The 20,817-nt window shown below is 40.0% G+C and overlaps 1 protein-coding gene across 1 annotated transcript in view; it reads right to left on the bottom strand.

The window, feature by feature from the left end:
- The window catches only part of LOC311077950 (B-cell receptor CD22-like), a gene marked incomplete at its 3' end in the record, with an annotated part of 163,503 nt that extends 145,986 nt beyond the window's left edge, over positions 1 to 17,517 (bottom strand). Inside the window, exon 1 of the mRNA XM_084106596.1 lies at positions 17,453 to 17,517. Within this exon, the coding sequence (XP_083962722.1) occupies positions 17,453 to 17,516 (64 nt within the window). The 5' untranslated portion in view covers position 17,517. The remainder of the gene's footprint in view (positions 1 to 17,452) is intronic.
- Between the last annotated feature and the right edge of the window lie 3,300 nt (positions 17,518 to 20,817).

The raw sequence follows: 20,817 nt of genomic DNA, 5'->3' as shown, positions 1-20,817 counted from the left end.
CTCAGCAGCTGATTTCACTAATTAGTTCTCTCTCCTGTCTGAATTAGCAAATCCAGATGATTGGAACAAAATTACGGTGGCCGAGAGAGCTCAACGAGCTGCAACTGAAGAAACAAATTCAAATAGAAAAACACCCGCAAATTAAGAAAACATCTTCATCAGTTTCACAACACGTGTGCTCCAAATACTCACAACACAACCAAATACAGAAACACACTGCAAAAGTTCACAACACAACCAAATATAGAAACACACTGCAAATAGCACAGACCACAAAAGAAATGTTTCCAGGTGACCCCAATAAGTGACGAACCCGGCTGGGACGTGCTTATTGCTCGTGAGCATCCCTATGCCCTACTCCCTTCGAAGGGCAGAGCCTTGAAGTGTGCACTGTGGAGGGTGCAGGGCACTTGTGTGCCATTATGTAGTCGTTTGGATCGCACTTGGCGAAGGGAGGAGCGAAAGACAACGTAATTTCCTCATTGTTTTCACCTGGGATGTTCCCATGACAACGCAGCATGGTGTCCATCAGCTGAATAGCTGTTCTCACGACAGAAATGTCTTATTATTGCTGTTAACATAACTGTTGCAAATAAATATACATTTTATACAAACAAGTTTTTAAAATATGCGTTATATATGTGTGTGTGAGTGTTTCAACTTTAAAGGAACTAGGGATGGGCATAATTAATCGACGATCGATAATTGATCGTTAAGAATTTCGTCGATCACGTTAATTTGTTATCGATTAATCTAATGCATTTTTTTATCTAATGCAGGTTGCGTTGCGTAGTGTGACGCCCGTTTCACACATTCTCCGTTTGCAGTGCGTATGCGGTGCGTATTTTTTCCCGTACCTATGTTAACAGGTTAGAGCTTTCACACAGCACGCGGTTGCAGTCCGTCGATCCGTTCCAGGTGCGGTGCGTATACAGCAGTGCAGAGATCGTTTCCGCACCGAGTCTATTTTTGCTGTGCTGCACGCGCTGAATTAAAGTGACAGCACATGGTTCGTGGTCAAAATGAATACAGATTGACCAGATTGACATGAAAATGTAGTAATTTCATCATAAATGCATTTAATTAAATAAAATGTAGTAATCTCACCATAAATGCATTTAATTAAAATACTACCCAGATAACAGACCAACATTGAATCTACATTGAATCAATGTTAATGTATTAACCAAAAGATCATTGAATCAATGTTGAAATTTAACATTGATTTTTCATCAGGTTTGCACCCTAAAATAATGTTATTTCAACGATGAAAAATCAATCAATATGGTCATAAAATCAATATTATTTCAACCATAATTAAATCACTTATTTATAGCCTACTATTTTTCACAGTCATCTTTTTACTTCAAGACCGGGGTAAATCAAGGAAAAATACTATTTACTTCAACAAGGCGACATAATGAACAACACTCCTCTCATTCGTGGAGGTGGAAAAACAAGTTCTTTGTGACATGCAAGATTTATTGTATAAAGATTTAAATTATGCAAAAGAAAGGGAATCTGCTGTTTTTGTCTATTTCAAGTTTTAATTTAAAATGTATGCGATTTTAATATGTGCATGGTTAAATATTTTACCACTTAAGCAACTTAATATATAATTATATAGAAGTAATGCATTGAATAATAGTTTGTTTAAATTGTGTTTAAACGTGAATACGTCTATTAAAGAGTGTATATGTATACAAAGAGAATCGCAATGCTGAGAAAACTTTTTTTTTTTAAATAAAATTTGCTGATAACTTATGGATTTGAAATTATGTGTTTGTGGTACAGTCGGATCAGTTACGCACTGCAAACGCAGCTTATGTGAAAGCACTTTAGCGCGTGCTGCTCCTGCACCGCATATGCACTGCACACGGAGTAGGCCTATGTGTGAAACGGGCGTGAGTCTTGAAGCAATTAAATGAATTTCACTGTGTGGCAGCAATTAAACATTTTACCACCCGGGGGCAATATTAAACACCATACTCGGTTATCTGTGATCTTCCGTTTTGATTTCAAAATAATCATGAAGAGGTCACGGCGAAGTGTGGCGTGGGACCATTTTGATTTAAAAGGCGAAATAGTTCACTGCAAACACTGCGATGCAATGTATAAATACAACACGGCCACGACTCAGATGATGTACCACTTAAATAAAGTGCATCCGTCCCTGGTCGGTGGCGGTGCATCCAGCTCTCAGTCTCACTCTCAACCTAGCATCAAGTTGGCGTTTGCACGGACTCGGAGCTGTGATGCACAACGAGCAGAGAAAATTAACGAGCAAGTTCATTGAGATGGATATTCTGCCCTTAAGTATTGTTGAGGGCAATGGTTTTCGAGAACTGATACATTTATTGGAACCAGCATATCAAATTCCATCACGACGTACCATCACTAGACTGGTAGAAACCCACTACGAAGAACGAAAGCAGCAGCTTTTAAAAGAATTGAGCAAAGCTGACAGAGTTGCTCTAACTACAGACTGCTGGACCGCTTTAACAGCTGAGAGCTACATCACCATAACCTGCCACTACATCAGTGATGACTGGCAAATGAACTCAGCGGTCCTGCTCACAGAAAGCCTGCCAGGCCGGCATACAGCTGACCACCTCGCTGAGAAAATGAATGGAGCTGTAGAGCAGTGGGGACTTGAAGGCCGAGTTATTGCATGCGTTCATGACAACGCGGCCAATATTGTAGCTGCCAACAGTCCCACCAGAGTGCCCTGGATTTCCGTTGCCTGCTTTGCACACACCCTCCAGTTGGCCATAAATGACGGATTTGCACTGTATCTTTATCGGGTAATATCAGCGGCTAGTAAACTTGTTAGCCACTTTAATCACAGCACTACAGCAACCAAAGCGCTGCAAAAGAAACAGGAGCAAATGGGCATCGCAACTCACCGGCTTACCCAGTGGTGTAAAACACGGTGGAACTCCGTGTGCGAGATGTTTGATCGGCTGGTGGAGCAGCGGCGGGCTGTTGTTGCTGTGCTGTCGGACCGAACCGTGACCAAGCTTCAAGATGCCAGGATCCTGGAGTTGAAGGATGAGTACTGGCAGCTGATGGAGGACACACAGCCCGTGCTGTCAGCACTTAAATGTGCCACCACGGTTATGTCTGCAGAGAAAGACGTCTCCATCTCGAACACTTATCCCGTCACCTTCGGCCTCATCAATATCCACCTCATGCGCAGTGAAGGAGACGGGCCCAGACTCATCGAATTCAAGACAAAAGTGCGTTCCTCTCTCATCCAACGAATGAATGTAAGCTAAACTTTTTATCTTAGTTTACATATACATAATTACATGGATACTTTCCTGTTATCTGCGTGTTACCTTTTTAGATTTAAACAATAAGCAATAATATAACGTTATTATAACACATGTATTCATTTATTCGTTACCTATTTAGATTTAAGCAATAAGCCCCGCGAAGAATAAAACTGTTACTCTTACTCCATAAAAATATTTATTTTAATATTTATTTTATGAATAAAATAAACAACAAAAAAAAAAAAACGTTTTCTGATTATTGATTCCCCATCATGTATTTATACAGATTGAGGCTGGTGAGTTTGTGTCATTCGCCCCCATGATCTCATCAATGCTGGACCCTCGTCACAAACACCTGGGCTTTCTTACACCAACACAGAGACTGACTGCTAATGTGAAACTGGTTGAACTGGGAGAGGCGGTGGGGACCGATAGGGCGGCTATCCAACAGGCTGGGGGAGTCGAGGATGCGTTGTCTGACACGGGCGAGGGGAGCGCAAACACTGAAGTCGCGACCTCCCAGTCATCTGCTATGGCACAACTCCTTGGGGATCACTATACCACTCAATGTGAGGCTGGTATTGAAGCAGAACTTCAGAACTTTCTGAGGGAGACTCCCCCACCCCTGAATTGCACACCTACAGACTGGTGGAAAGTGAACGGAATAAGGTTCCCCGCGCTGGCCAAGTTAGCGCGGAGGTACCTGTGCATCCCGGCAACGTCAGTCCCCTCAGAGCGGGTGTTTTCGGCGGCTGGACTGACGGTCACCAGGTTGCGGTCGCGTCTGACCCCATATCATGTCAACATGCTCTTGTTTCTCAACAAAAATAAGTAACGTTAGACTGGTGCAGAAGTTGTATGCGATTGCAAGTTACTAAAGTTAGTTATTTTTCACTAGCCTAACGTTAATTTGTTAAGTTAGCCTAATTGTTAGGAAGGCTAATAGCCTATCTCTCACCCTCTTTCTTCTGGCGTGGATAGTTAAGTTACATTTTGACAAAATCTGTCAAGTATTATTATGTTTTTTTGTTTAAGTTATAGTTTAACATGATTCTTTTTTATTATTATTATTTTGGAACAAATTAGGTCTCTGTTTAAGAACGCCGGCTCGCAGCTGCAGGTTCCGCTGCTTTAGAGCACCGCATATATGTTCGGTTTGTCTAACTGAACGTAGTTTAACCCCCAATTTCCACCGGCTGCGTTACGGCTCCGGCACGGCGGCGGAGTCAATAGGTTTCCATTAAAGTCAATGAGTGTATTTCCACTGAATGCGGTACAGCTGCGTTCCGACTCCGGCGATCCGCAGCCCTCCGGAGCAGATACGCAGAGCTTCTATTTTTGCCGGATGCCGGAGAGCTCCGCAGCAATTCAGCACTTATATCGCGCGATCATATGTGAATTTGCGAGATCTCGTGGGTCCTTGTGACTTCAGCTGTCAGTCATGACCGCAGCCGTTCCGCAACAAATCCGGACCTGGTGGGTATTGACGGACGACGGAACACGGAGCTGTCACGCAGCGGAGCCGTTACGCAGCCGTTACGCATCTGGTGGAAATTGGGGGTAACTGAACGTAGTTTAACTGTCTGCCACAAGTTAATCTTGTAATAAAGGTCTCATTGAGGAAAAACACGCTGTATTTTTGTATTCATTGCATTTTTGAATTATAGAAGTTAAATAATTAATTTTATTATAAAACTTTTAATGATTAATCGATAGTCGATCGTTAATTCTCCCGACGATCGACTAATAAAATGTAATCGAATGCCCATCCCTAAAAGGAACAAGCCGACTTTTTGGGACTTTAGCTTATTCACCGTATCCCCCAGAGTTAGATAAGTCCATACGGGACTTCCGGTTATGTCGCGTTGCTGAACGGTCACTTTTTTAAAACTCTCGGCTAATCCCGATTTGAAATCTTTATCTAGACCCGATAACCAAAAGAAATGTTTTCTTTTTTGATGGTAATGAGACACAGGTGAATACAATCAGTGATGATGCGTCCGGGCAGTGAGTTATGGGAAATGTAGTTTGTGAGGGAGTGATAATAGTCTGGTGTGGAGTGCCCTCTGGTGGCTCTCCAGCTGGTGACCGTTACACAATTACATAAAAAAGTAGTACTGACACCTGACAGTGGTGAGGTGAATAAATACTGTATGCACTGCAAGTACTGTATAGTATTGTACTGGATATTGTATAGTATCGAATGTCTGTATATTCAGCATTTGCATACTGTGAAATACAGTGACCAACTGTACTTTTTGTCACTTTGCATTAAAGTTTAATCGATCACATTAACATTTCTGTTGGATGATTAGTCTGAATGCCCTATAAAACGTAAGGTTGGGCCTTTTTGGATTCATAGTTCTTAAAAGGGTTGGAGTTGATTTGAATACTAAGCAGAACCATAAAGTAGGCTGATTATTTAGGTAATGTATTTTCTTTTGGTTAAACGGTCATACTTGGTCTATTAGAGCGTGCGTTTATTTGTTTTGGAATTACTATTTTGTTTTTGTATGGAGTTATTCTTGTGCCAATAATAATGAACGTAGCTTTTCAAGAAACTAATGAAAATATAAATTGAAACTAAATAAATTATCTCTGAAACTGAAAAAGAATAAATCGCAGGCAAATTTTTTAACTTCGTTTTTAATACACTGCATGTTTTGCTAACTATTTCTCATATTTCAATCGCTAATCTGAATTTACAAATGCACTTCCAGAGTTTTCATTTACGCTTCTGAAGGTTTCGTTTACGCTACCTGAGTTTTCGTTCGCCGTTCTAACACATTTCTCTCGTGGGGGCGGGGCTAGTAGCAGTGTGTTCTCATTGGCTACTGAGTTTTTGATTGACAGCTTCATGACCTGGAAGTGAAGACGTCAGTGGTGTGTTTATGTGTGGATGTGAGCGTCTGTAATCGCAGCTTTCTATTTCATTTTAGTGATATTAAGTTTATATCTGTATTTATTTGCTGCTACACTATATTGTTGAGATGATTTCTTATAGAAGGAATAGTACAGACGAATGATATCATTATCATTAGTCATCGTCGCTATATCAGGATACTGGATAACGTTAGCCTACTCGTGGTAAGTGTGATTTTTAATTGTTTTTTCATTAATACTATACTATAAAGCTACTACTACTACTACTAATACTATTTATAATACAGTACTGGCTTTTTTCAGGTGGAGAGGCATTTTAGAGCTCAGCGAGAGCCCATAACATTATACAGCTGTGTTGTCTTGATTTAACTGTTAGCCCAATCATTACATGACTTGTTTATCTACATTCGGTTACAGTCTTCGATTAGATCATATTTCCCCCCAGCCACCCCAAACAACATTGGGCTAGAGTACTGTACAGTATCTGTACTGTAGCCTACAGTACAAAAAGTACTGTATCAGTCAATGACCGATGCCATTGGACCAGAGCGCTGTCAATCACTGCCTGATTCAACTTTGGCAATGTAAAGCCTTTTTTACCATGCCAATAAAGCTATTTAAACCTGAATTTCTCAATTGCTGATTAATTTGCGATGCAGAGTTTTTGAAAGAGGAGAGACACGACTTGACCACAGAACACGTCTCTGTTCGTAAGTAAACACTCAATTATTTTGAAGTATCGCCCTGGTTGCAATATTTATTCTGATTACTTTTGTGTGATAAAGATGACTGATAAAGCTATTATATGTAGCTAGTATGAGTAACAAAATGCTTTTTCTGTGTCAATATTTGACTAATAATAATGAAAAAAGTGCACTTCAAATGAACATTTCTGAGAATTTTTTTTAATCTTTAATAGTCTTTAATAATAAATATATGTCCAAATTAAAAACTTAACACATGCAAGTAATTATGACTGAAAACATCCAGCAACTAGGGAATACACAGCCATGGATATATGTTTATATATAGGGCTATACAGCCATCTACTGGTTACACAACCGTATTACAGATGATAAATGCTGCATGATTCCGAGGTAAATATTTAGTACTGTAAAATCCCTTAAATATATATATATATATAATAAATATTTTAAGCCTGCAACTTGTTACTGTATGTGGGAGTTCAAAGCAGTTTGTATTGTTAGATTATAATACATTTCCTCTCTCATTTTCCAGGGAGTGGAGCAACTTTTCTATAAACAAAATTCTGATGCTGACACAGAGGATGGAGTGATAGTACCAGAGATCCACTGTCCCTGTCAGACAATAATCTTACTTTGTTCAGACACATCACCTTTGAATGACTGGGATCTTGATCTTCAGACACCTGATTTATTTTAAACTAGCAAATATTTTAATTTCCTCTAGATTAAAACAAACACAGTTCACAAGTACACAAGATGTTGCACTTTATTCTTATGAACACAGCACACGTCCAAATGATCTGACGGCGCGGGCGGGTATAGATATATAAATAGATGTCGCCTTGGCTACGGTTTCGTTCCAATGAACTGCAGTAGCGAAGGCGACATCTAGTGTATACATCTATACCCGCCCGCGCCCTCAGATCATTTGGACGTGTGCTGTGTTCAAGAGATAACAACGATATAAATACTGTTCGTTTTCTCACACAAACCGCTCGTTTCATGTCTTAGGCCATCAATGTGTACTTACGATGGGGAATTGTTTAATTTGGACGATGGGGAATTGTTTTAATTTGGACTCTGTGCTTGGGTTTTGAGACAGTGACCATCGACCTGCATTATATGACTGACAGACAAGAACGGTTTGACCTAAAAATATCAAAATTGAAACTACTGCGGAAAAAAAGACACCTACATCTTGGATGCCCTTGAGGTAAGCTAAAACATACCAAAATTTTATTTCAAAGTGAACTATCCCTTTAAGTACACCTGAATAAACTGTAGATCTCTTGTGCTCCTAAAAGCTTCTGCCAACTAAGTAGTAGCAGCAGGTAAATACAGATAAAATAAAAAAACAAACATAACTTAATATCACTAAAATGAAATAGAAAGCTGTGATTACATATGCTCACATCCACACATAAACACACCACTGACGTCTTCACTTCCAGGTCATGAAGCTGTCAATCAAAAACTCAGTAGCCAATGAGAACACACTGCTACTAGCCCCGCCCCCACGAGAGAAATGTGTCAGAACGGCGAACGAAAACTCAGGGAGCGTAAACGAAAACTTCAGAAGCGTAAATAAAAACTCTGGAAGCGCATTTGTAAGTTCAGATCAGCGATTGAAATTTTTAAAAATGTTACTATACATTTAGACTTATGCATTTCAGTTTTCTGGTACATCTTTGTACTTTACAAAAATGCTACAGGGTGTTTCTTGGAACAGGTCATTAATGTTTGGACTACCAAGAATATTTAGAATATTAAATTTTGTTGCAAATGTCAAGGGATTCTAGTCTTAAATTGACATCTTGGAATGTTCGGGGGCTCTGTAACCTAACTAAATTGAAACAAGTGATGAACAGAGTTAACTACCTTCATCCTAAAATATTATTCCTGCAGGAAACACATTTATTGTCCGACAAAGTCATTAAACTGTGTAGAAGATGGCCAGGGCAGGTTATAGCAGTATCATATGGCTCGCACTCAAGAGGGGTAGCTGTGCTAATACATATATCAGTCCCATTTCATATATTAAAAACTATCTGTGATCCATTGGGTAGATATGTTATAATCAGTGGTAGGATGTTCAATGAATAAGTATTCTGTATCTTGTAAGTGTTTATGGCCCTAATACAGATGAACCATTTTTTTCATAATCTTTTCTTAATTTTGTCTTCCCTTCAGGGTATCTTAATAGTCGCTGGTGACTTTAAAGCAGAGATCCCCAACCCCCGGGCCGCGGACCGGTACCGGTCCGTGGGACATTTGGTACCGGGCCTCACAGAAAGAATATATAACTTAACGTATTTTCCGGACTATAAATCGCTCCGGAGTATATGTCGCATCAGTAAAAAAATGCGTCATGAAGAAGAAAAAACATAATATAGCCTAAGTCGCACTGGACTATAAGTCGCATTAATTTAGAAATGTAGCCTATTTCACACAAAAAAATAAAAAATAAAAAAATAAAATAATAATAATAATAATTGTTCGGATGGGACAGTTCACCCTTACGGACGTGAGCGCTCTGAAAGCGGCACAAAAAGACTGCTTTAAAACTTTCACAGAGACCTCAGACAGAAAGCAAAAAGCCTGTCTTTAAATTGTATTTCGTTTTGTATTAATTGTATCTTAATTTTAATCAATGTTTCATCACCCAATTGCCTGGATTTAATAAGAAGTAAATATAATAGAAAATATTTAATCAGGACACGGAGGCGCGGGCGCGTGAACTGGAGCTGATCTCATAAATTAACCGAAATTCAGCGTATAAGGTAGCCTACTTGCCTCACAGACCTGAGACATAGAAAGCTTGAAATGTCTAATTTTAAACAGAACAATTCAAAACAAAAGAAAACTGACTGTTCTCTGCTTATGTAAATGCTTCACTTCACTCTGGTAGTTTTCCGAACTCCCTGAAAACTGCAGTTGTCAAGCCCCTCCTGAAAAAGAGCAATCTGGATAAGACCATATTAAGCAACTATAGACCGATCTCAAATCTTCCTTTCATAGGCAAGATCATTGAAAAAGTTGTCTTCAATCAGCTGAACAAATTCTTGAGCTTGAATGGATCCTTTGACCATTTTCAATCTGGTTTCCGACCGCACCACAGCACAAAGACAGCGCTCATAAAGATAATAAACGATATTCGCCTAAATACTGATTCAGGCAAATTATCAGTGCTGGTGCTACTCGACCTCAGTGCTGCATTTGACACTGTCGATCATAACATACTTCTTGACAGGCTGGAAAACTGGGTGGGGCTTTCTGGGATAGTCCTAAAATGGTTCAGGTCATACTTAGATGGGAGAGGTTATTATGTGAGTATAGGAGACCATAAGTCTGAGTGGACATCCATGACATGCGGAGTCCCTCAAGGCTCAATTCTTGCACCACTCCTGTTCAACCTGTATATGCTCCCAATGAGCCAAATAATGAGAAAGAACCAAATCTCTTACCACAGCTATGCAGACGACACACAGATCTACTTAGCCCTATCGCCTAACGACTACAGTCCCATTGACTCCCTGTGCCAATGCATTGATGAAGTAAACAGTTGGATGTGTCAAAACTTTCTTCAATTAAACAAAGACAAAACTGAAGTCATTGCGTTTGGAAACAAAGATGAAGTTCTTAAGGTGAACGCATACCTTCACTCTAGGGGTCAAACAACTAAACATCAAGTCAGGAATCTTGGTGTGACACTAGAGTCAGACCTTAGTTTCAGTAGTCATGTCAAAGCAATAACTAAATCAGCATACTATCATCTGAAAAATATTGCAAGAATTAGATGCTTTGTTTCCAGACAAGACCTAGAGAAACTTGTTCATGCTTTCATCACCAGCAGGGTGGATTATTGTAATGGACTCCTCACTGGCCTTCCCAAAAAGACCATAAGACAGTTGTCGCTCATACAGAACGCTGCCGCCAGGATTCTGAGCAGAACCAGAAAATATGAACATATCACACCAGTCCTCAGGTCTTTACACTGGCTCCCAGTTAAATTTAGGATTGATTTTAAAGTATTATTACTGGTATATAAATCATTCAATGGCCTAGGACCTCAATATATTGCAGATATGCTCACTGAATATAAACCCAACAGATCACTCAGATCATTAGGATCATATCAGCTAGAAATACCAAGGGTTCACTCTAAGCATGGCGAATCTGCTTTTAGCTATTATGCCAGCCGCAGCTGGAACCAGCTTCCAGAGGAGATCAGACGTGCTCCTACTGTAGTCACTTTCAAATCCAGACTCAAAACACTTCTGTTTAGCTATGCATTTACTGAATGAGCACTGTGCCACTGTTCGTCCGACTGTTTGTACTGTACTGTATTTTATTTTTCTAAACTGTTTTAATTATTTCTTTTATTATTTTAATTTCTTCTATGTAAAGCACTTTGAATTGCCATTGTGTATGAAATGTGCTATATAAATAAACTTGCCTTGCCTTGCCTTGCCTTATGTAATTCGTATGAAATGTGCATTTCTCGATGGCGCGTTCACTAGGCATACTGCGAAGATCGAGTCAGCATTGTCAACTTCATCTTTGCACAGAAAACACTTGTTTATTATTAAACAATTAAAATGTCTCCTGCTATATTTTACATATTCATAATCATTAATTTTGGTTCTTAAAATCGGTTCTTTGTGACAGCTTTTAGGTGCTTTATTGGCAGCGCCACCCTTACATCGCATCAGCACCGTAAACATGGAGATTTTTTTCTTTTGGGGGGCTTTTTGTTTGTGTTCAGGCTTTCTCAGTTGTCTTTAGGCGCGATATTACGAGTACCCTGCTAATAAAATTGCAAGTAAGCCTACACATTGGATTCACGTTTATTATTATATTTAATTATTTTTTATATTTTTTTTATATTTTGTTGTATTTATCCGCCGCACCTTAAAGGCCGGTCCGTGAAAATATTGTGTGATATTAAACCGGTCCGGGGCGCAAAAAAGGTTGGGGACCGCTGCTTTAAAGGAACACTCTGACTTTTTGGGACTTTAGCTTATTCACAGTATCCCCCAGAGTTAGATAAGTCCATACATACCCTTTTCATTTCTGTGCGTTCTGTAAGTGTTATTTGACGCAAGCTGCGCTAATCACTCCGCCCAAGTAACGTTAGCTGTGCTCCTACGCCTAGTGAGAATATAGTTCCCAGTATTTATACGATTAAAAATGGCCTCTGTCTCATATAGCCTTGTTATTTGTACACGCTGTGACTATACAGATCACAACATGTAAATAGGAAAATGTTTGCATTATTTTGTCACTTATTGGGATTAGTATGCTACCATTATCCATTTACATCCAGTCTTTGTGCTAAGCTAGGCTAGCGGTGGGTGCACAGAAATGAAAAAGGTATGTGGACTTATCTAACTCTGGGGGATACTGTGAATAAGCTAAAGTCCCAAAAAGTCGGAGTTTTCCTTTAATTGTACCTTAGATCCTAATTTGGACCGTTCCACAGGTATTGACACTTCACATTCGCAAAGTAGGAACATAATTAATCAATGCATCAAATACCTTAATTTAAGTGATGTCTGGAGGCCTCAAAACCCAACAAAGAAATCATTTTCTTGCTATTCCTCATCTGTCCATACTTACTCCAGAATATACTATTTTCTTATTTCAAAGGACTTGATTGATTATATATCTAACTGTAAATATAGTAGTATTGTTTTATCAGATCATGCTGCATTATCGCTGAAATATACTCTCAGAACCGTAATTAAAAGCCCATCTAGATGGCGTCTACATATAAAGTGGCTACATAACCCTGAGTTTCTTGATTTTGTTGGAAATCAAATTGACATATTTTTTTTAGTTTAATACAAACCAGACGTCTGTTTCAATACGATGGGAGGCATTTAAGGCCTATATTAGGGGGCAAATGATCAGCTTTACTAGTTCTAAGACAAACAGACCTGCCCTTAAAATGATTGAATTGTAACAGAGTATCAAGGATTTAGAAGAAGAAATTTTCAAACAAGATACTCCTGAACTGAGACATAGCAGAATTGAATGACATTTCTACTAATAAAGCTAATATAACTAGGCTTGAACAAACATATTATGGCCAAGGAGAAAACACTGGAAGGTTATTGGCACGGCGAATTAAGGCTCAACAAAATGAAGGGGGGGTTAACAAGATAGAAACTATAGATGGACAAATGACCACGGTCCCAACTGAAATTAATAATGCTTTTAGAAAATATTATGAAGATCTTTATAAATCGACACCTCCGGAGAATACCCATCATTATAAAACACTTATGGATGAGATTCAGATTCTGTCACTGTCTGAGGAAGACTCCAAAGTATTGGATCAACCAATTGAAGAAGCAGACCTGAATCCAGCCATTAATTGTATAGTGGGAAAGCACCAGGTCCCGATGGTCTACCTATAGACATCTATAAGATCTTTCACAACAAATTGATAACCCCAATGATTGACATGACGAATGAATCATTCAGTAATGGAGAACTTCCTTTTTCCTTGCGTTCAGCCCTCATAACTTTAATTCTTAAGCCAGGGAAAGATCCTACGAGATGTGGCTCTTACAGACCCATTAGTCTTTTAACCCTCCTATTACCTTTGGGGTAGATTTGACCCCATTCAGTGTTTAACGTCTCTAAATACATACTTTAAAAAAAATGTTTTGCTTCATATTTAAAGACTTTTTCCTAATTTAATGGGGACAACTGGGTAAACATAAAATTAACACGATGATAGGTTTTCAATGTTCTGTACGTACTTTTGTAGCATCGGTGTTCTTTGGGGTCAATTTGACCCCAGGCTCATTTTGCTGTATAAAACCGTATAAAACATATAAGAAATATAATTTTTTTTGTTGTTCACACATTGGTGATTAGGCACAAATCCCACATTTATTTTGGATGATATTGAGGTCATTATAAGTTGAGATTTTATGATCTTCAAAAACCTTCACTCTGCTTTAGGGCCCTAACCTGACATTACCATAGGCCTACTTGAAGTATTCAAGAACCACTGATAGTTCACACGATATAGTGGAGGGGGGGAATCATAATTCTCACAAGAAATTAGATATTTCCAGTGCCAAATATACATTTCCAGGGAAGGGAAAACATAATTCTTGCAAGAACTTTGATATTTTGTGCCGTGGGGGAGGGGAAAACATAATATAGGGGAGGAGCAAATGTATGAAAGCTTCGACAGAAGCCTTATAAACCATTTCTCTTTATGCTTTATGAGCTCTCTCTTTATGCTCTTTCTCAATTGAAAATTACCTCTTAGCAAAGTTTTTTGTTTTTTTTTGGGTTCTATACGGACCTGTTCGCCAGCAAGACACCAGTCGACCCGCCCGAAATGCAGGACGATGCCATACCAGCCATCCCGTCAGTGTTGACCAGTGAGGTCAGGCATGCAATCCAGAACATCCAGAAAGACCGGGCACCAGGGCTGGATGGAACCGAGGCCGAGCTGCTCAAAGAGGGTGAACTGATCCTTTGGGCAGCATTGGCCAGCCCAGGCTGCCAACAACAACATCTACATCAGCCAGAAGGAGATCGAGCAGGTCGACAGCTACGTCTACCTCGGCCAGGAGCTGACCGCTGGGCATAAGAACAACCGCGAGCTGGCACGCCGACGGAGGGCTGCTTGGGTTAACTATGCGTCCATAGCAGAGGTGGTCACCAACACGGCCGACGCCCCCCCTGCGCGTCCTACCGGCCATGCTCTACGTGGCCGAGACCTGGTCGCTGACCACAGCCGACAGGCAGAAGCTGGCAATGACCGAACGCGCCCTTGAGCGGCGGATGGTCGGCATCAAGAGGACGGACCACATCAGCAACGAGCTACTGAGGAAGACGAACAAGGTCAAGGATGCCGTCAACCAGGCCGAACAGGCCAAGATGCGCTGGGCCGGACATGTGGCCAGAAGTTCGGATGGGCGCTGGACGTGGGCCGTGGCCGAATGGCTGCCAATTGACATAAAAAGGACTCGTCAGACAAGACATCGGCAGAAACTGGATGGGCCTGGCCAGGGACCGAAAAGCCTGGCAAAGTTGTTGTGGCCTGCATCGAAAGACCGAAATACATGCTGATTGAAGATTGAATCAAAGGTTTTCAGTCAATTAGGTTTTGTCATAGTTCTTTGAAAGTGACAGTGGCAAAAGAAGAATGTGTCTGAAATAGACGATAGTGTTGAGGAGGACTTAACTCCTCCTTATCTTATTATGATATCTCATATGAGCTATAAGAGCATATCTCCTCAGATGAGCATGAGACTCCTATTGTTGACTCTTATGTTGTCTAACAGATAAATTACCTTCCAAAAATGGAACGTTATTATGGTCCCACTTCCCACTTGAATGACATGTTACAGCTGTGGCCAAATTTGAAAATGTTGCTGCTTCAGTTGTTATGATGTTGATTCACATTTTTCTAGATTATTGTGCAGAATGATCAGAGGCATTTTACATCATTTCAGAAAGCTTTATCACAAAACCCCCAATTTCACTGTTTTTGTCCTTGGCACCAAATTACCAGCTAACATCATTTTACTAATCATATCATCAGCACATGATTGCTATAAAAGGAAGGAAGAAGTGCTTCCAATCATTATGTTCTTCTGTAAGCAATGGTTTCCTCCAAAGAAACATGGAGGATCATCTTTGCATCAAAATGGCCTCACATGTAAGGAAATAGCTGCAAAGAATTTTGCACCTGAAATAACCATTTACCAGATCATCAAGACCTTCAAGAATAGAGGTTCGGCTGCAGTGAAGAAGGCTTTAGGATGTCCCAGAGTGTCCAGCAAGTACCAGGAACTTCTCCTCCTGAGGAATCAGCTAGGGAATCGTGTCACCACCAGTGCAGAACTGCTCAATATTGGCAGCAGGTGGGTGTGAGAGCATCTGAGGCCAAGACTTTTGGACAACGACCTGGTGTCAAGAAGGACAGAAGCCACTTCTCTCCAATAAAAACATCAAATATTGGCTGAAATTCTGCAGGAAGTACAAGAATTGGACAGCAGAAGACTGGTGCAAAGTTAATGTATCTGATTAGAACATCTGGAAAATCGATTGTCCAGAGAAGAAAAGTGAACGCTACCATGAGTCCTGTGTCGTGCCAACAGTGAGGCATCCTGAGACTATCAATGGGAGTGTCAAATTGACCCCAAACCTATCCTTGATGAAATATATTGTATAATATAATAAATAAAAAGCTATTAAAACACCAAAAATATATATAATTTTTGAATTTTCGATAAATCAGTGACATTTTATAGTGATTTGCTAATTTGTCCATAGTCGTGCAATAGGTATTCTGGATGTATAATGGGTGGGGGTGGGGGTGGGGGTGGGAGTGGGGGGTTGGTGGTGTTTTATTTAAAAGGCTATTTAAGTAGTCAACAAAGAAACATGAAGTACCTGACTTAAACCTTTGGGAAAAAAAAGTCTTTTTCAGGTTATAAAGTGAATGAGTCAAAATCTATGATCCTATTTCTAAAAGAATCAGAACGTCTCACACCCCCCTTCCAGACCCCCTTTAAAAATGCTCATGAAGGTTTTAAATATCTTGGTATTAATATCACCGCAGACATACATAATTTGGCCACCAGCAATTATAATTATACAACTAAATTAATCACTGAATCAATTAATAAATGGGCATCCCTACCAATTTCTCAGATTGGACGTTTCAATATATTAAAATTAATGTTTTCTCCAAATTCTTATATTTATTTCAATCAATTCCTCTGCCCCCACCACATAATTATTTTCTGTAATATGAAGAAGCTTTTCACCAATTTTATTTGGGCAAATCGACGTCCCAGGCTGAGTTAAGGCTAAATAATACAATTCTGAAATGTTTTGCCAATCACAATATACTTATTGTGATGCAAGTTTTTTTTTTTTTTTTTACACCCCATCAATCCCCACTTCCATAATTCTCCCTTTAAACTAAACTCAAAAGTTGGCAGCCCTGTCCTACAGTGATCTTTTGATGAGCTTTGATGGACGGTGTTGCAGAAAAGCAGAAGTAAACGTACAGAGACAGAGGAGTGAAGAGAGAACCAAGAAATCAGCCACGAGCAACATGACGCACTCTCAAATAATGAAATATATGAAAAATAAGATGAAGAAAATAATCAAAGTTGATTTATTAAATACCCAATGACATCAAAATATTAGTTTTGTGGCTTTTAGTTCTTATCTATCAGCTCAGAGCTAATTTATGCTAGTGAACTCCTTTGACATGATACATATTTAACATGTACACATTCACTTCTGAGAACTTGAGCCAAAAATATTCATGATCTGCTGATAAAGTGATTTTTGTCCAATCAAATGCTCTGAACTTTGAGAAAGTCCCTCCACCTAAACCATGTGACACTGACTAGCAAGTAGCAAAAGACTATTGGACATTTCTAAAAGTGACGAGCGTTTGACATGTTCAACACAAACTTCCTGTTTCAGAGAGAAATATGTGAGAACAGGACAGAAGAAAGTGCAGATCAGCCGCTCATGAGGCCTTAAATAAAACATCAGAGTGTTTCTAATGTGAATGTAAGAGAGACTCACCGTGAATCATGAGCAGAAAGAAGATCAGAGGAAGAGGAGGAGCCATTCTGACCCACATCAGCATAGCATATATCTATAATACAGCATTCAATTCAATTCACATTTATTTGTATAGCGCTTTTCACAATAGACATCATTTCACAGCAGCTTTACAGAAAATACACGAGTCCACATTACAATTTAGAGTGATCTGTTATCAGAGGAAACTGTCTAAGTTATGCATTTCAGAAATGTACATATACAAAATCACAGTTAGCTAAAAATGTATTAATTTAAACAATGTAATGATTTCAGGCAGAAACAATGAGCTCATTGAAGTAATGAATACTTGCATTAATATATTCATCACTTAAACAAGTATATGTAAATCACCCTATTCTTAACATTTCTCATGTAAAGACACATATGTTATATGAGCAATAATCATCAGTTTCATTTAAGTAAGAGTGTGTTTGTCTTACCGTGTTGAAGCTCATCAGATCAACAGCAACCAAATGACTGACTGTTTTAACACAAGCACTTTAGCTGTACAGTGAAGCTTTGTGTGGATAACACTGTTTATTAATGACCAGAGGTGGAAACAACACAGTTCCTCCCTCAACAAGAGAACAACATTACTGAACTAAACCTACTTAAAGAAAAACGATGATCTTTTTCTGTAAGTTGAAGATGAATAATTGTGAGGATGAATGAAGATGAATGATAGTGATTTACAGGTGAGGCTCATCAAGGTTGATGTCAGTCGCAGGAGATGGTGACCTCTGGTGGCAGTTTGAGGGATTGAACGAGCACATATGAGACGAGATGTGTCTGACTGAAGAACTATATACGTGACAGCAGTTTCAGGCCAGCAGCTTCAGACCGGACGTTAGGAGCTGACGATCACCTAAAGCCTGCTTTATACCAGAGATGGTCTTATTACTGGGAGATACCCGGATCTGTGACTCTGTAACGGCTGACGTTACAGAGCCACAGAAAAAGTCTAACGGCTAACTTGGATCATGTGTGTCTTGCTAACCAATCACATTACAGCCTTGACGTCATTGAGGATGTGTCTGAAATCGCCCCCTATACCCTTAAATAGGGCATTATTTGAGAGAACAGCCATTTGTAGTGTTGTCTGAAACCATAGTTGACGTTATCGAGTTCACTCATTCAATCCCACAATGCACCGCAATAACAAGTGCACAACAGATATACACTCAACGGCTAGATAATACCCACAATGCACTGTGAGAGTCGTTTGCCAAATGAATTCCTGCATTTGAACAGAAGATGGCGCCGCAAATGAATCATCCATCCATCCATTTTCTAAACCGCTGGTCCAATGTCGCTACAGCATAATATAAAATGGGTATAAATTCCTTTTTTATTGATGATTAAATTGTTAAATTAAGGTTTATACATGCTAGTTTCCATGACAGAGTTCAAGGTGAATATTTTCATTACTACTGGAGCAAACATGTTGAAGATTAGCCGATGGGGTGTCGATTCATTAAATGATAAGCTATTTCCTCACTAAAGCGGATTATTCAGTGTTATGAAGCCTCTCCTCCACTGACATCCATTCAAAATATGGCCTCTGGTCTCCTTCCCAGCGTAGCACAGCGTAGCACAGCGTTAGCTAGCGTTACGCTTTATCTGGCTAAGTCAAGTCAAGTCACCTTCATTTATATAGCGCTTTAAACAATATAGATTGTTTTAAAACAGCTTTACAGTGATAATAGGAAATTAAAGTAACAGAGATTGTTTTGGCTTTATAGCAGCTCTAGAATAAAGTTATTGTCCAGATAAAATTAGTTTTGAATGCTGATGGCGTGCACATGCACATTACATGTCTAGTCTATCGGTATGAGCGTTTGAATATATATGTGCACAGGCGTGTAGTCCTTCTTTACAAACCCACCCTCAATAAATTACTTGTTTGGCCTTAAAAATGTATAATACAGAATTTTTTATCGCTTCCGCATAGCCACGTCAAAGAGATGTGTCTTTAGTCTAGATTTGAGGAGGAGGAGGGCTAAGAAGAGAGGTTTTGAAAAGTGGACGAGAGTCAGAAGAATTGTTAATTTGATTGTGATAGTGAGTCATTTTAGAAGTAGAGACATTAGCAGAGAAGGACGAGAGGAGGGATTGGTACAGACCAAGGTCAGTAGGATCTTTCGATTTTCACCACTTCCTCTCTGCAGCCCTGAGTTTAGAACGATGTTCGCGGAGAAGGGTGTGGGTGAGCGTAAAGGTGACCTGTGGAGGAGTGTGTGTTGTGTCCTGAGGCAGGTTGAGGTTAAGAGTGAGGAGGAAGTGATCTGAGATTGTGTGCAGTCACTGATCTGAGATCTGATCTGAGATCAGTGACCAGTATATGGTCAGTGGAGCAGTAGCGTGTGTAAATAAGGTCTAATTGGTTATCTGATTTGTGAGTAGCGGCAGTAGACACTCGTTTGAGGTCGAATGAGGCGAGCAGAGTGTGTAAATCAGCAGCCTGAGGCTTTTCTATTTGGATTTTGTCTCCAAGAAAGAGCAGTACCATCCTCAGGGAAGGATGAGAGTAACACAAGAAACTGCCAAACTGGTGATAGTAATTGAATGCGATTCAAATGAGCTGTTGTCACTCAGAGATGGTAAAGGATACAATTTCCAATCATTGGAGATGAGCAGACCAGTACCTCCTCTGCTTCCGGTCAGCCGAGGGGTGTGTGAGAAAGTGAAGTTAGTGGAGAAGGCAGCCGGTGTGGCGGTGTCCTCTGGTCTGATCCAGGTCTCAGTCAGGCCATGACGCTGAGACCTGAATGACTAGAAATAGATGTAATCATCTTCGTTTACAGCAGACTGGCAATTCCAGAGACTGATAGGAAAAGAAAGTAATGTACTAGAAGAAAAGTATGCAGGTTGTTGCTGTGAAATAGAGACGGATACAATTGCAAGTAAAAGGTTTCTTTATTGAAGATGGTCAGAGTCACACAGGTCGGGGAACAAACACTCAGATGGTGAGATGACGCAGGGACTTCAGTGGGCAACCCGGAGATGGCGTGCGGTGATCGACGTGCTCAGGAACCAGGAACAATAAACAATCCAGACAGCGTGAAACACAACGAAGAGGGTCCACGAAGACGGGAATCCACACGAGGAGGCGAGAGCGAAACACAGGAACAGGACACGACACCGGGGAAGCCACAACGATCTGACAACATGAGATGGGAATTACTGCACATATAAAGGGAACGGGGATTGAATACAGCTGGCGACACTAATCAACACAATGAGTAACCACACCCCCACACAGACACACACACACACACATCAGAAATGAGACAGCCGATTCATGAACCGTGACAGTACCCCCTCCCCTAGGAACGCCTCCTGGC

The sequence above is a fragment of the Abramis brama genome (assembly GCF_963993115.1).
Source record: "Abramis brama genome assembly, chromosome: 2".
Classification (NCBI taxonomy): Eukaryota; Metazoa; Chordata; class Actinopteri; order Cypriniformes; family Leuciscidae; genus Abramis; species Abramis brama.
Note: the sequence above shows the minus strand (reverse complement) of the source record. Positions and strands in the feature narration are given on the sequence as shown.